Source organism: Poeciliopsis prolifica, unplaced genomic scaffold (assembly GCF_027474105.1).
Source record: "Poeciliopsis prolifica strain line A6 unplaced genomic scaffold, Auburn_PproV2 SCAFFOLD051, whole genome shotgun sequence".
In the NCBI taxonomy this organism is placed as follows: domain Eukaryota; kingdom Metazoa; phylum Chordata; class Actinopteri; order Cyprinodontiformes; family Poeciliidae; genus Poeciliopsis; species Poeciliopsis prolifica.
Genome location: NW_026562426.1, coordinates 2,498,154 through 2,514,162, shown reverse-complemented (window position 1 = coordinate 2,514,162; position 16,009 = coordinate 2,498,154). Strand labels below are relative to the sequence as shown.

Here is a 16,009-nt window from a genome sequence, read left to right as displayed (position 1 = left end):
ATCTGCACCTTAAATGATTTGAGCCCGTCGCTAATTAGCTTTATTATCCAAACATGCAAGCTGGCAGATGGTTTGCAGTGAACAATTCGAGCAAGGATCATTTAAATAGCTACCATATGAGACATGAAGTGTCACTTTCAGCCACTACTGCAGAATCAGATTCATTCATTTAATTGGTAAAAATGTTTTAAATCCCTCCAAAAATATTCAGTAAAGTAGAAAAATTTAAATAATCTCTGGGTTTCTGGGCGACAAAGGAAGTAAATCAGCCCCAGAGCTTCACTGAACTGCTGCAAGCTTCTCTGTAGGTATGATGATCTACTCAGAGAATGTAAATCTGTGGTTCATTGAGCCCAAAATTGCTTTTATTAAAAGCCTGACAACTATATCAGAATCTAACATGATTCCACATCTTCGGCTTTCCGGCCAACTTTAAATAGTCCTTCTATGGAGGACAAGAGCAGATAATAAGTCATCAGCATCCCTGACGAATCGCAGGAGTCAGACCGAGCCCCCGGAGGAAACTCACCTCCACCATCTTCTCTATGTGTTTCTTAATGATCGTTGGGTCAGCATTGGGTTTCACCGACACGGCCCACTCATCAATCATAGTGGGCTTAGTTTCAGGCACCGGGGCAGGGCTGGAGTTCTGCTGCACAGCGAAGAAGCACAATGGATCATGGGATTGAGGTTAAACTAAGGAAGAAAGAAGATAGTTTTGACAGAACAAAGCAAAGGCTAACACTTCTGTTTTAGGCATGAACTTTCTGCTGTATATGCTCAAAATATTCTGCTTCAGTTTCTCCATGAGAAAATAACAGCCTTTCATTGCCTTAATAACCTGTTTTAAACCCATTTGATCAACTACTAAAGTCAGACTGTCACATTATGAAAAAATTCTGTCTTATGGTTACTGAACATGTGGGCCACTCTGTCATACTCAATCGAGCTGCAAAATATTACAGCAATAACTCAACATTCTTGTTATTACTAATTTTAATAATATGATGCTATGCTAGGCATCATATGCCTCGCATTGCATCATACCCACTCAGCTCTGCATGCTGGGTGCTTGAAACTGTAAGTGAAACTGACAGCAGCACCTACTTTCTGACTGATTTGGTTGATAGTTACGACCACTTTCAGATTGTTGGTGTGTGATTTATAACAAAGCAATAAATGCATAAAATGATATGGCAAAAGAAGCATTCCTAGTCGTGATGGAGCACAACATCACAAAACTGAACCGACTCAATGTGTTTTTCAGTAGGTTGGCACAGGAAATGGTGGCAGCAGCTCACTGTGTGGTGTTACAAACCAAACATGTTTCCTTGTTTGGCCTTGATGTGGAGAGCTTTGTGATTTCAGCATGTAGCATGGTTCTTAAAACATAAGCTAAATATTGGATTCCCTGAGTTCTTTGTGATTTTAGAGCTGCTTGACGTACATCTATATGTCTAAGAACTGGAAACCGAGGCTTCAAATTAAACAGGCACTCCAATATCATGTTGGACCGATGTTGCCAGGTGGGATGAGCGTCCTTCACATGGAAAGGTCAAGGTTTAGCCTGACCAACACGAAAGCAGAGATCCATTCTGTCTTTCGTGTTGGAACAGTTCCAGTTCCAGTGGTGGTGGTGGAATGGTGAGGTAGATATGTTTTAGCACACTTTGGGCATATTAGTCCTAACTGAGACAGCAAACAAGAATGTAGTTGCTCACGTCCACATCTGCCTCCCTTTATCTGTAGCATTAAGAATTCGACAGGTCTAAAGAGAAGGTACGAGCAAAAAGTATCTTACAGCTGGCTTGCGTGGTTCTCTCTGTAGAGACATCTGGTAGATCTCTTCCTCAGTGTGGTATTGGTCCAGTGATACCTGCAGAGAAAACATGAGCATGAGGGATGTAGAATTAGATAATGTCAAAATTAATATCTCTAAGGACAACAAAAAAAAAATGTCTGCTTCCCAAAAACTCTTCAAATATTATGTATCCTGATAGTTTTTTAAAATAATTCTGCCTGAAATGTTTGACAATTTTTGACTGTATGTCTGGGATTTGAAGCATATAAAAGCCAGTATGTTAACAGAAGTCGATTGTCTTTCATAAAAATATATGTAGGTATATATAATTTCCCATACATATATTTTTCTTAACACACCATTTCTGCATTTTCACTTATAGTGTTTCTGTTTTTCTTTGTTATTATATAATGTTCCATACGTTTTACTACCTTCAACTAATTCTGCTAATTCATAAATCAAAACGATCTGCTTCTTCTGGAGATTTCTGCTATGACTTTTACTGAATTTCACTATTGTACTTTTTGAAATATTTGTGCTTCTGTGTGCAAGTTTTTGCACCATTGAAATACATTGAAATTCCACAAAATTCTGCTGAAATTTTCTACTTCATCACAGCTTACTACTTCTGCCGACATCAACCTAAGGTATAAGCTATGTTGACGTTTAAAACTTGAAACTCCTTTATAAGACGTTAAACTATATTCAAATGCCTCAGGTTTTGGATATCTCTTACGGTTTTTCCACACTTGCGATTTAAGTTTTATGCAGATTTTTGATCGTTTTCAGGTTTGCAATGTTGTCAATTGTTAGAGTGCACACTCCAGTAACTGACGATTTTTTGAACTTTTCATTCTTTATGACAAACAAAACGATGCCGTATTTAACTGCACAGGAATAATTTATGCATTAAAATGTAGCCACGCATGTCTACTTTAAGGAACCATAACTATCATTGCTACAGGTCTTAGTGTTTTCTGTCGACCTCTTCTGCAGTGCTGGTGTCTCCTGTTCCTTCAATGTATTTCTCTCTTGTGTTGTGTTTCTATCTGTGTTCTGCCCGTCTACCTTTCTGTATTTGCCTTCTGCTTTTACTGGTTTTACTGTCTACAAAGGTTTTCTGCAAACTTTGATCAATTTTAATAATTCATATATCAAAATTGTCTGCTTCTTTTGATACTTTAAGCTCCTTGCTTTTGCTATGTTTTACTTTTTCCACCTTTTCAACTATTTCAGGTTTTATACTAATTTCTGCTTCTGCTAATCTGTGCTGTATCTGGCTAAATTTAACTCTTTTGCTAAATATTTCTACCATGTATGACTGTCACTTTCTTCTGCTTTTTTCCCCTACTTCTTATGCTATGTGCCTGTTTTTGTGAAGAGTCGTAATTTGAGGAACTTAAGTTTGATATTAAGTATCACTGTTGAATTATGCTCATTCGACACTGTCAAAAGGCTAGAAAATTGAAAATAAATCGCTTGAATTGTTTCTGGGTCTAAATATGACACCCAGCCTTCAAACTTGACTTTCTGTCTCTCTTTTTCCTGAACTTGATTTTTTTTATAGCAGTTTTTCTTCAGTTTATACTCTCCGATCTCCATTCTTCCACAGAAGCACCGGTTGCAAGCCGTCATTCATCATTTGAGGGTCAGCCTCAGGTCACATGGTGTCTCCTGAACCGGCCTTATTAGCAGACAAATGGCAGCTGGAGGTGGCAGCCAAAGGAGTTACTTTTACCAAAGGTCTAAGAGAGCAGCAAAAGAAATCCAAGCAGATGTTTACAAATCTGAGACAGACTGGACTGAATAAGTTCAGTTTGCGCTTGCTGCCACCTTTGCGGCTCTTTTGCTGCTCTCTGAGGCAGAGCTGGACCTTGGCGTTTATCACAGCGAGACACATCGCTCTGTCCAAAATGAAAAATATTCACTGTATCGGTGGGTATCTTGCACACAGACGGTTCACCTGTTCACAGTAGGAGGTGTGAAGCAGAGCCTTGTTTAACAGCAGCGCCCCTCTGCGCCCTCGCACTATGTTACTACAGCAACAGCTGCATTTATTACTGGGCAAGGTTACAAATTAAAAGTCACACATACGTTTCCATCACTGCGCTGTTATTCTGTGCTGAGCTGTTTCCTGTGTTTTACTGAGGCAGACTGGTTCACCAGGAACGACAAAAGTTGTTTATTTTTCTCTTATTCTCCTACCCTTCCTCAGAGTAAAGGTAAAGGAGTTATTCAGTTATGAAATCCAAATTATTTTATTTAAATTACATGCATACAATAGTTTGGTTTGTCAGAACTTTGACTAGGCAGCTAGCTCGACGTGCTCATTGTCCTGCAGGAAGCTGCATCTCTGAATAGTGTGAGGAAACTTCCGATGCAGTTAACTTTACCCAACCTTTCAAAAACCTTTTTAATAAATCTGAGTTTATACATTTTACATCAAAGGTATTGCACAGAGGGGGGACGACAAGATTAGACTTCTCACTTGGCTGCTGCTCGCTGCCTAGGTGCTACTGATAAGTACGTTAGCTTGTTGACTTGTTCTCAACACTTCAGATTTACTGGACCACCAACGTTATTAACGAGGGTCTCATAACACTCAATAAGCCAACCGCAACAACAACACTCAAGTCTATGGCTTCAGGCATAATGTCAATATGGTGAACACAATAAAAGTGAAGGCAGTCCAGGTAAAAAAAACACTCCCAAATTAAAACAGCATAAAGCGAATTTAAAAAACAGTTTGTGAAATTCCCATCAGACGCCATTTAATTCACATACTGAGGGCAGCACTGAGTAAGATAATAATCCCAAAAATAGCACATCTAGTACTGCTTCTAATAAAACTACTGACATTTATGGTGGACAACACATATTCGTAGTTCAGTGTTCACTGATTTCTTTTTTTTTTTCTTTTTTTTTCACAATTACAAATTTGCGTCTTTTTTGTTGTTGTTTAAGCTACTCCAAAGAAATGCAGCTCAACTGAAAAACCGCAAATCAACTCGAGACTCTGCTGACTGATGCTGGCAGAGCAGTTAATCCAGGAGCGCCATTTATTTTCCTTGCTGCTGATTGGCTGAAAATGTTCGCTTCTGTACTACTGATAAGACTGTTTCTACTTTTAATGCATTTCAACATGTGCTTTACTGTTTCCTAGCAAACTCCTTTATTATTCCACTGTATACAAATTTTATGAATTAGAACAAACATATTTATTCTTCCATCTGTTGCTTGTCTATAAATGGTCATGGTTGTGCAAAATGATGATTTTGATGATGTTACAAAAAGATTAGTTAGCCAGAGTGAACTGTGTTAGAGTGCTGTTGTTTCATTTGAGTTCAGTGTATTATCAGTCTGAAGCATAAGCAGATGAATTAAATGCCAATTGTGCTTCACGCAGTTGGCAATAATGTGCAGATTGAACATTCAGAAAGACTCTCGTCCAGGGGGATTGCATTATGTACTTTTCTTAAAAGTGTTGCTCTTAACTGTGACAAAATTGTGAATTTCCTGTTAATTATGCAGGAAATTCAATAGGACGTCTCAATTTCGTCCTATTGATACGAAAAAAATAATTCGGAGGCTATAAATTGCTGTGAAAGAGGTGGCAATGAGTGTGAGGACGAGGGCTCAGGCGTTTAGGTACCCTGGCTAATAAGCAGGTGACTAATGAAGTCATTTGTTTTTCTTGGAATTCAGTAGTAATAAATCAAAATGGCGGCTGAAAGGATGCATGCCAAACTTGTTACATTTTAATTTTTAAAAACAGTCATGCGCGGCTTTGTGTCGATCTGCTCATAAAAAAAGACACGAAACGTTCAGAGTGAGAAATATTTTGGAAGACCCTGCATCTGCATACGTTAAAGCAGTTAGACGCGCGCGGTCTTTGAGAGACCGCAGGGTTTTGAGTTATTTCATCGACTTTCTCTCCATCTTATCACTGCAAGCCGAGCAGGACACAACACACATCAAATCCACCAGCGACTGACAAAAGATAATTGAGTATTGACCCCGTCCAGGAAACTTTCCTGACGTCCGCCTCAGATCTAAACCCCATGAAAAGGACGGCGAGGTGACTTCTGTTGTCAGTGGGTGCTGTATAAATAAACCAAATTCCAGCAGCTATCTCACTTCAACACTGGCAGCCAGGCTGAGCAATTGATCTCTTGGGATTGTTTAAGCTTCCCTTCCCACATTCAGGAAACATCTGCCAAAAATAATGAAACACAAACACAGAAGCGGTAAAGTGGCGGCGCTAAAACAGAAACCCAATGCTTTCATGCTGATCTGCTGGGGGCAGGGACAAAATCTGAGAATTGGTCTCACACATGGGAAGTAGTAAATACAACTCTGTGCAGAAGTAATTCAGTTTTTCACATTTTGTCTAATTAAGACCACAACTTTCAATGTGTTTTGTAGGGATTTTATGTTGTGGAGCAGCACACAATGGCATGTAATTGCGGAAGGACGTAAGGAACAGTGGATCCCTGGCAGGGGGAAGGGTGGAATGAAGGGGGTCCGAAAACTCATGAATACTTGGAAGACCCTCTAAAGATGTTTTTAACTGCTAATTTTAATTGTTCAAACATAAAATATACCACAATCTGGTTTGGTATGCGCACACCAAATCTTTGAACTACAGCAGAAGCTAACATATCCAGAGTTTGAGCTTTGCTCTTTGGGGCACAGCCAATCAGAGCCAAGGAAAAATACAATGTTCCACTGAGAACCCTGCCCATACAGAACAGCGAGTGGGTGGGAATCCACTGTAAAGTCTGATGTTTACTGGTATTTGAACCCCCTTATGAAATCTGTTGCAAACAACTGCCTTTACAAGCCACCTATTTAGAAACGGCCCGATTCCCCAAGTAACTACTCAACTCAGCTCCACTTGGCTGGTCTTGGTTCAGATCAGACTGCCTTGTCAGTCCGGGTGGGCTTGTCATAAAGCGGCAACAGTGTTTTTATTAAAATGTAACATAAAAAAACATGGAGACATTTTGAATGGCAGTGCAGAATCCCTGAACGTTGATGGCCATCTTAAAATGTTTGAAAATGTGGCCTGACTGTTATTTACACTTTAATTAATACATGACGGAGAGGAGACTGACTGAAAGCTTAATTTGCATTATTTTGTGTTTGTACTCAAACACATTTGCACGATTGCAAACCACAAATGGGTTTTGCACACCAGTATATTGCTGGTTGAGTGTCATATTTTACTTGTGTTTGTGATCCACAATGCTGTTCAGATTATGCATCTTTGGTAAATACAAAAATGGCTCTACAAGGAGCCGTCACGTCTACAAGCACGGTTTTAAACTGCAACCTGTACGAGACTTTTATTTCCGCCTTCTTGGCATTTGCAATCTGAGAGTTTCACTGTTCAACACAGAGTGGAACAGAAACAGAGAGGAAGTTCAGGCAGGAAGGAAAACTAGCATAACGCAATTATGTCCTGGGGAATGTTCCCCCTTTGCATCCTAATAGCATTCCAATCGGACTTCTTCTGTAGGAAGTTTGACAAATCAGAACAAATGTAAAAAGAAAAGCAGCACATCCAAGAAATCAGATACTCCAGAAAACCAGTCATGTTTATCTCAAACACACTTTCTTCTTTTAGCCGACTCGAAGGAGTGGGCATTGATTTAATATTTGCCAGACTTTGCTTTCATGTCATGATATCTTTCCAAGTGAGCAGTGTTACTTGTTTCGACTGTGTCTCCACCATTTCTATACAGAACACTGTAGGGATGCATGATATACAGGAGTTAATGTTGATATTGGCCGATATTAGTCATTTGTGTTAACATATCGGTATCGGTATCATGTATGGTTTTTGTTTGGTCATGTGACAGTGACAATGGAGGTGCTTAAACACAGCAGAGAAGAAATGTATTTTTATCTGTGTTGAAACTTTATGGAAATATGTAATGTATATAACACATATAGAGTAAATAAATATCAGAATTGTTTATATCAGATATCAATAGTGGACCAAATTTTTATATTGATGCATTCCTATAAAAAAAAAAAAAAAAGTTAAATCATCACTGACCTAATATCTCCACTCCTTGGTTAAGTTTCACAAACCACATCCCTGATTGGTTGGTAAATACACAAAACAAAGATTTTAGAGGTGACCTTGTCAAAGTCACGAAATCCAATTAAAATGCTGTGAAATGACTTTAGTGTCCCTAGATTCAAATAATTCTGCACAGAATAGGTAACTCTGTTTTCACACGTTGATGAGAATGACTTTTTTCTGTCATAAATCATCATTTGAAAGCCTAATTCTGTGTTCCCTAAAGTTGTTTTTGTGTGATATTAAAATTTGGATGACAATCTGACACATTTTAGTGCAAATTAGAAGAAATCTGTAAATGTGTTAATTGGATCTTAGTTTTTCCATCTCTTTTGCTTGGTGAATTAGCCAGTAATTAAATACTGAACCGATTAACCCTTGTTCATTCACACTTCTCAGTCCATCTGTTCCGGTCTTTGTTCCATGAGTCCAGGGTTGCTTGACCCTGTAGGCCAGGCAGCCTTCGCCCCGCTACATCCCCGGCCTTCACTAACCTTTGCATCATGTTCTCCGGTGGTTCTGATCCTACTGCTACATAAATTAAAACTTTTTCTTCTTCTACCCTTGAGATGACTTATTGCTAAAAAGTTTGTGTATCTTCATTCACTCTCTCTCGTCAAATTTGTGCACAGATTCGTCCCATCTGGCTACGACAGAGCGGCTGCCAGAATGGGCGTCACGAACTGAACGCCTGTCACATTGGCATGTTTTGTCATTCACAGCGTTCTTCCATTCTGTCTAGTCTGACTGCTCCTTTGAGAATGGTTCTGTTGTTAGCACTCCAACATATATTTCTACAGGTTGTAGCCAGAGCCCCTGAACTCACTGTGAGCAGGTTGAGCAGGTCAGGGTTGGACTCGATGTGCGGCGGAGTGGTCTGGATCAGGGTCAGCTCCTGCAGGATGGCGTAGAGCTGCTGGGTTTTGGCCAGGTTCACGCGCGTCTTCTCCTTGTCGGCCCAGTCCGGCAGCGCCACGTGGACGGCTATCAGGTCCTTCAGGTGCACGCCGAGGATGGGGAAGCGGAAGCCCGAGCACTCGGAGAAGCGTTTGCGGTACTGGCTGTAGTTTCCGCATGACGTCACCAGTTCGATGAGGTTGTTAAAAACCTGCAGGTGGGCAAAGGAAGGGCTGATTTTTAGAGTCTGGTTTATGAGACTCCCAAATGTTTAGCAAAACTGTTACTCCAGATGGACTCATGTAAGAGTAGAAACTGTACATACACCCAACTGTTCTGATCAACACTCTCGTCGTGGCTCAAACTCATAGTTCTAAAAAGACACAGCGTGGGAGTAATGGGCAACGACAAGCAGTTCTGCAACTCTCACAGAAAAGAGGTGGGCTGCCAAATCAAGATTCAATGTTCCACTTCAGCTAAGTGGACTGATACGCTTGAACACTGCGGACTGGTGTCTAAAAGCAAACACCAGAAATGGAGTTGGGCGACGGCGCAGAGGGCAGGGGTTGCTGCTGCACCTTGTTGGTCTCAGCGCTGATGTGGCTCTGGGTGTCTTTGAGGCGGGAGATGGAGCTGTTGCTGAGGCCGCCCACCACAGCCATCAAGGTGTTGAAGTTCTGCAGGTGAAGCAGTTTCTGTCATGGAGAAGAGAAGAACAGATAATACAGCATGTTCATGTAAGCCGTCTTAAGGACAACGCATTATTGGACTGTGTGGGGGTCACATCGGATAAAACTTTTTTCCCGTTTTAAGAAGGTTACCAAAGTCATTCCTGTTTGCTGAAGGAGAGGGACTTTATTGCTCTCTTAAGGGTTAAATTTATTTTTAACATATATGCCTCTTCTCAGCATCTTCCCAAAGCTTGTAACAACAGTTTGCTGGAATTCTGGCCCTTTCTTCCTGACACATAACTTGGTCACATTTGTAGGTTTAAAGTGAACACCCGCCTATTTGCACTTGACTTATCACAGACTCTTCTTCTGTTGAGTATTCCAGTGAATTTAACTCCAAATTATCCACAGAAAATGTTATTATTTGTGGATTTTCTTTATAGAGCCTATGAAAAATATTTAGGGTTGCACCGATTGCAGTTTTGTGGCCTGATACCAATTGACCAATTTTTTTTTGTCTCAAATTTAGCTAAACATTTTAACAAAGTCACAAATATGTTTGTGAAACATATCACAAACACCACATGGCCAACTTCCTCCGCTCGCCTTCCTTAAGCAGTTGATATCAAGATGGAAATAAATGTCAGTTTTTAATATCAGTTTTATTAAACGAACCATTACCAACATGTTAAAAAATGACTAATATTGGCCGATGCAGATGTCATCCACCCTTACATATAATGTCATGTAATGCAACACCAAGGAAAATGAGACACAGAAAACAAACATGACACATAAACAATGTTCATTTTACTCACACATATATCAATGAAAAGTAAGAACAGAGAAACTGATCATTTTCAGTGGTCTCTTAATTTTTTCCAGAGCTGTATATAAAAACATCTTTTACTTCAAAATTAAGCTGTCATCTGTCTCAATGAAATGCACATACATTTGTGATTCTAACATGCTTCAAAAGTGTGAGAAACCTCAGATAAAATGTATCATTTTGTAAAACCCGGTAGCAGCTGCAGCTTATCAATCTGTAAATCAAGTTGTCCTGCCAGGTCCTTTCAGGAGAAGGCGCTGCAGGTTTAAATGGATTTATTAGAAAATTACACATCCAGCTCAGACGCACAGCAGAACATGAATCCGTTTTAATGAATGCCTCTCCTCTGTGTGCTAAAGTTGGGCTATCTCTTAATGAACAGTCCTCTGCGGGGCTTCAGGCCGCCCTTCATCCTGCTGGCATCTCACTGGAAATCAATGGGGTCGCTGCTGCATGGGAGGCCTGCCGCAGGGGACCATTTGATCCAGCTCACACACCCTGAGGGATCGATCCGCCGAGCGGCGCCCAGGCAGAGCACCGGTTCTATCTGGATCCGACGTGAGGGCCGTGGAAACGGACGAACAGAGTAGCAGAGCGGGGCGAGGAGCGGGGAGACGCATCGTCTTCATCAACAAAGGCAGAAGGGCAAATTCCCACAGAGGATTATGGGAAATAAATTGGAAGAAAGCAGCAGGTGGACTAATGATGCTGGTTTCCAATGAAGAAGGAGAATATGAGGAACTGGAGGCTGTAATGGGACACAACCAGTGCATGCAGGGGGACGCTGCAGAAATGTCAAGAGCTTTAAGGCTCTTTAAGTTATAAAACTGAAGCTTAAGCTTCAGAAAATGTGCAAGACTCATTTTCACAAAAACATAGCCGAGACCTTTACACAGGAAAAAACAGAACATGGGATAATCCTGCATGCATCAACATTAATTCTTACTTACTCTTTATCCCCGAACCACAAAATCCAAAACACAAGTTATTAAAACAAGAGCTCAGATAATGAATTGATGTAGTTTTAGTTTTCAAAAGCAGTGTGGCCAAGAACTGACTGAACCTGAGTTCACATGCACAAGCTGCAGAAGGAGAATTAGCAGCGAGCGTCAGTAGTAACCAAATAGCTGCTTTGCATCTGTGTGAGAATATTTACAAGTTTCACTGAAGAACCGCTTTAGTCTAAAGAAAAGCAACAATTGACTTAAATGTACAGGAGGTTTGTAAAGACTGTGAAACTTTTAATCAGCGCTAAATTCTTCACATGTTCACCAGTCAGTAGCTGCGTTTAGGTTAACCATAGAATTGTGCAAATTGTTGAAATTGGGAAAATACACATCACATTTGTAATGGAAACACTGGTGGTTATGGTCACCAAAGGTCCTTTTGCTACGACGAGTCTTTCGTGAGACACAACTTTGCAGCTTAGCAGAGGAATGAATCTACTTTGTTTGCAGTAAGCTTTTTTTTTCTCCAAGTGTTATACAAGTAAGTATAGAGTGTCCAAATTGCCAGCTTGTCTTGCTTTATGCATAAAGCAAGTCGAGTCAAGTTTGTTTGTGAAGCACATTTCAACATGGAGGCCATTGAGAGGCCTTTAACGCAAAGGGTTGCTACCCATAAAGCCGGGCAGAGACACAGCAAAAGCAAAAGAAGTTGGTTAGCAGTGCTTGCTAACAACTGATGCTGTCATGCTGCCTGGATTAGCTTAAGCCTGTCATACTAACTGAACGGCCTTCAGTCAGAAGCTTTTTTGCATTTGTTGCAAAACTGACTGCTACTGGAGATCCTCCCTGCCCACAGCATCACCATCCATAACAACTCTTTGAGAAAAGTTAAGCAACATTTAATTTCCCTTTTGGATAAATAACGTTTATTTTATTTTTATTTAATTCAATTGAATTCCAATCACCAGTTAATATCTTGTCACGACTCTAAAAGAAAATACGCTAACACGTGCTGTGGTGGCGCAGGGGTGCAGCACAACCAACATATGGAAAGCCTTAGTCCTTGACGTGGCAGTCGCAGGTTCGAATCCTGGCCTGGTGACCTTCACTGCAAGTCTTCCCACTTCTCTCATTACCCACTAGAGCCAATAAAACCTTTAAAATATACATATACTGAAACAAAATAAATGCTTAGTCTCCTATAACAAGTTCCATATTTAGATAATATTAGCATTGCTAATTTTAAAAGAAATACTGTTCATAAATATAATGAATCAATCTAATAAAAGGGGAAATCCAAACATTGTGGTACTTCACAGGTCTTGTTGAGAAAAGGCTCCAGCCTTCTAATCCTGTGGCATGTCAGCGAGCTAAAACGTAACGCGGCATCCTGACAGTATTCTACTGAAAGCTAAGCTCTGCTCCAGCTGCTCTTTTAATGATGACCACTGATGAGGAGTCAGCAGATCAACGTTATTCCAACTAATCCCGGAGAGAAAAGTCCGTCAAAACCGACGTGGGCCGGCGCCTTGCCACCAGAACAAAATGTCACCAAAACGAATTCCAGCTCTTCTCTTAACCACAGCGGCGGATTGAGCAGTCAAACTCCTTTGCTCTCCGAAAGGTCAAAGAAAAGAAAATGTCACCCGTGATGAGCAGAAAATAGTTTCTGTCTCTCCAGCAGCTCTGGTCAATACCAGCATCTGTCCTCTTTCTGCCCCGCAGAGGCACAGCTTCATAAAACACCAGAAACGAGACGGCCGACTCATAATCAATGTGACTGAAACACTAAGGAGGGCTCTGCTGGACTCCCTTGACAAGAGCCCTAGGTAGGCAGCGATGTGTTCTGACAGAGGGACGTAAGGAACCCCGCTGAGAGCCGGCAGAATAAACCACGGCCGACTGCTGTCTGTTCTGTAGATACAGAGGAGATCAAACCCAGAGTGCAGAGTGGAGGGAGAGCTTTTATAACAACGGAAACAATCCACAAGCCCCACTGTCGGTAAGTAACGATGCGTCCTCGGCACGCTGCAGCCTATTAAGCTGGAAATACATCTGCGCTTTCTCTGCTTCACCGAGGTTTCATCCTCACAGTGGAGATGAAGAAGATTGTCACATAGAGAGGGGGGGGGGAAATTACAACCCATCTGGCACAGTGCAGCAAATGATGAGATCAAGCAGAAATGAAAGCAATTACAGTAAAACCCGGGATGCCACTTACAGGGAGATTTCTTCAATGAGAGGACGACAGCCTCCAGAAATCTGGTCGGCCACAAATGAGGCTTTTATTGGGATTTGGGATTGTTTTAAGATGGAGGAACTTTTTAGCATACATGAATAAATTCCTACAATCAATGAGTGTGGGAATCAATAAGGATCAAAGTTTACAATTTGCTATCCGTATGGTTTTTGAGCAAGAAGTTAACGTGTGAAATGTATGAATGAGACGTTTATGGTTTAAAAATAAAATCTCACGTTTTCTAAATGACAAATCCCATTTCACGTATTTTTCCCCTTCCTTCTTTTCTTTCTTTTTTTTTAATAAACTATACATGAGAAAAACTTACTTTTATTTCAATTAATCCTCCTAAGAGTAGACCAGAGTTCAAAGTTCAACTAAAGACAAGCTATAAAACATTTTAAAACAAGATGGTGGGCCCTGGGGAGATGACATCACTCAACCCATGATCTGTCTATAAATATCAAAACTTTATAAACAGACAATTCTGTCGATAAAATTGATGTGTCACCCAGCCAACAACCAGATTAAACAAAAACAAGCCATGAAACAGGTGAATAGCAGCTGAATCGAAAGGCAATTAGAAAAAATAAATTGTTCCTTTGAATTGGCCTGTCTTTGTCTCTGGTGCCCCAACAGGACAAAGACGACAAGTAACCTAAAAATTTTTCAGAAATATTATCTCCAGTCCAAACCTGAAATCCTGAACACATATGTGAGAATGGCCTAGTCAAATCCAGCCTAACGCTAATCGGAAATCTGTGACAAGACTTAAAGGAAAAATCCCGGTTTTCCTCCAAATGCATTTCAGATCGTTACTCTCAAACAACTCCACTCTTACGTCACAATGCATTAAAAAGTATTCACATCCTATGTAATTCCATGTTTGAATAAATCCTTTTTTGGTTTGTTTTTGTTTAGCAGTAATAAAAAAAAACCCATCCCAGCCCTCTCTGCTCCTGCATTATTCTAGAAGGATTACTGGTGTTATGATATGCAAATGCCTACTGGCTCCTAGACAGAACGGCATGCTGGGAAACTCCCTGGTGTTGGGTTCCTCTGCAGGAGCGGGGTTGTGGTAAGAGCAAGACTGAATTAGAAATAAATTGTAACATTTCTGACACATTTGAATGTTCACCAAAAGAGCAACATGCAATTTCTTTTCAAATAAAGGAGTAGATAATTGTTCAGTCAGTGTGAAACATTAGCAAATATCATCTAATTATGTTTTGTCTGTTTTGTCAGAACAGAATTATGACCTGGTTCAGATCACATGAATGCAGAGAGCAACAGGAGGAAACACAGACCTGGCGCCTCATCCACGATACGTTGCACATACTTTTATCAAATCACATTTTATCATCTTTTTTAAAAGCAATTTTATTTACGTGAGGCAAATTTAAATGCAATTAGGTAATTGCGCACCATCACACCAGTGCCAGTTATTCTTTAATCTACAAGATACAAGGTTTTTCCTCCTGTACTAAAGTGCTCTCAGAGGGGATGTTCAAACGCTTAGATAGATTTATTATGGTTTTTTTTTTGTTGTTGTTGTTTGGATGGGGTTTTTTCCAGTTAAACTGATGCTATCCAGTGGGAAATCAGAGGCTTATTGGTGCCTTGGCTCTGTTTCTCGTTTTCCGAAGTTTTTTTGTTTTGCCGTGGCTCCGGGCGATGCCGCTCTCCACGTAACTTCCTGGAAGCGGATGGCCAGCGAGCCGGGGAGGTGGGGGGGAACTAACCTGCGCCACCCTGATGAAATGGGAGATGACAGCTGCTCTCTGAGGGGCGGTGGGCTTGCTGAGCACCATGAGCTGGATCCACTGGGAGACGCTGTTGAAAAGCGTGATGAAGCGCTCCAGGATGGGGTTGTCCACCGTGCAGCCGTGCATCACGAAGCTGTGGTAGTCCTGAAACTGAGCAAAGAGGCCGAATGGCACTGAAAACGCTGCCAGAAGAGATCCAAACAGCAGTTATCATATTTCAAATGATGATGTGATGATCAAAATTTTATATCGTAGTAAATGTTAGAATTTTTGCTACAAAAGTTATGAACTAAAATGATTTGAACGCAGAATGATAAAGCAAAACAAAACCAAATGATGTCAAACACAGCATAACTGATTATAAAAAAAAAAAAGTTGCATGAGAATGTTCAAATGACTGTTCCTTCAGCACACTTTCTAACCACACTTTTTCCTTCCACTTAGCTTTCTATAAATATGGTTGGATACAGAATTCTGTCAAATTCGAGCTTTTCCAGTAACGTCATTCTGTGGCTTCTGCTCACCAGCTGCGTTTCCATCAACCATTTTGCAAAATTTGACATATTTGAAAATAAGGATTCTTATACAAAAATATTTTGGCGAAAGAAAAAAAAATTTCAATAAAAAGCTTTGGTACAAGGACAAAGTGTTTTTAGTTTATTCCTCAAAAACTACAACGGAAACACTTCTTTCGCACCACAAGAGTCACATGATCAACAACCGGATGTTGCCACTGGTGCAAACCATGAAGAAGAAGACGACAGGAAG

At 40.5% G+C, this 16,009-nt stretch overlaps 1 protein-coding gene across 4 annotated transcripts in view; it reads right to left on the bottom strand.

The window, feature by feature from the left end:
- Nucleotides 1–16,009, bottom strand: part of LOC129378255 (RAS guanyl-releasing protein 2) — a 58,062-nt gene that overhangs the window by 22,696 nt on the left and 19,357 nt on the right. For 3 of the 4 annotated variants that reach the window (XM_055058569.1, XM_055058570.1, XM_055058572.1), the window contains exons 7-11: nucleotides 15,218–15,391; nucleotides 9,368–9,484; nucleotides 8,719–9,000; nucleotides 1,802–1,876; nucleotides 530–652 (exon numbers count right to left, since the gene is read on the bottom strand). In XM_055058569.1, the coding sequence (XP_054914544.1) occupies nucleotides 530–652; nucleotides 1,802–1,876; nucleotides 8,719–9,000; nucleotides 9,368–9,484; nucleotides 15,218–15,391 (771 nt within the window). The remainder of the gene's footprint in view (nucleotides 1–529; nucleotides 653–1,801; nucleotides 1,877–8,718; nucleotides 9,001–9,367; nucleotides 9,485–15,217; nucleotides 15,392–16,009) is intronic. The other variant, XM_055058571.1, reaches the window with a different exon arrangement.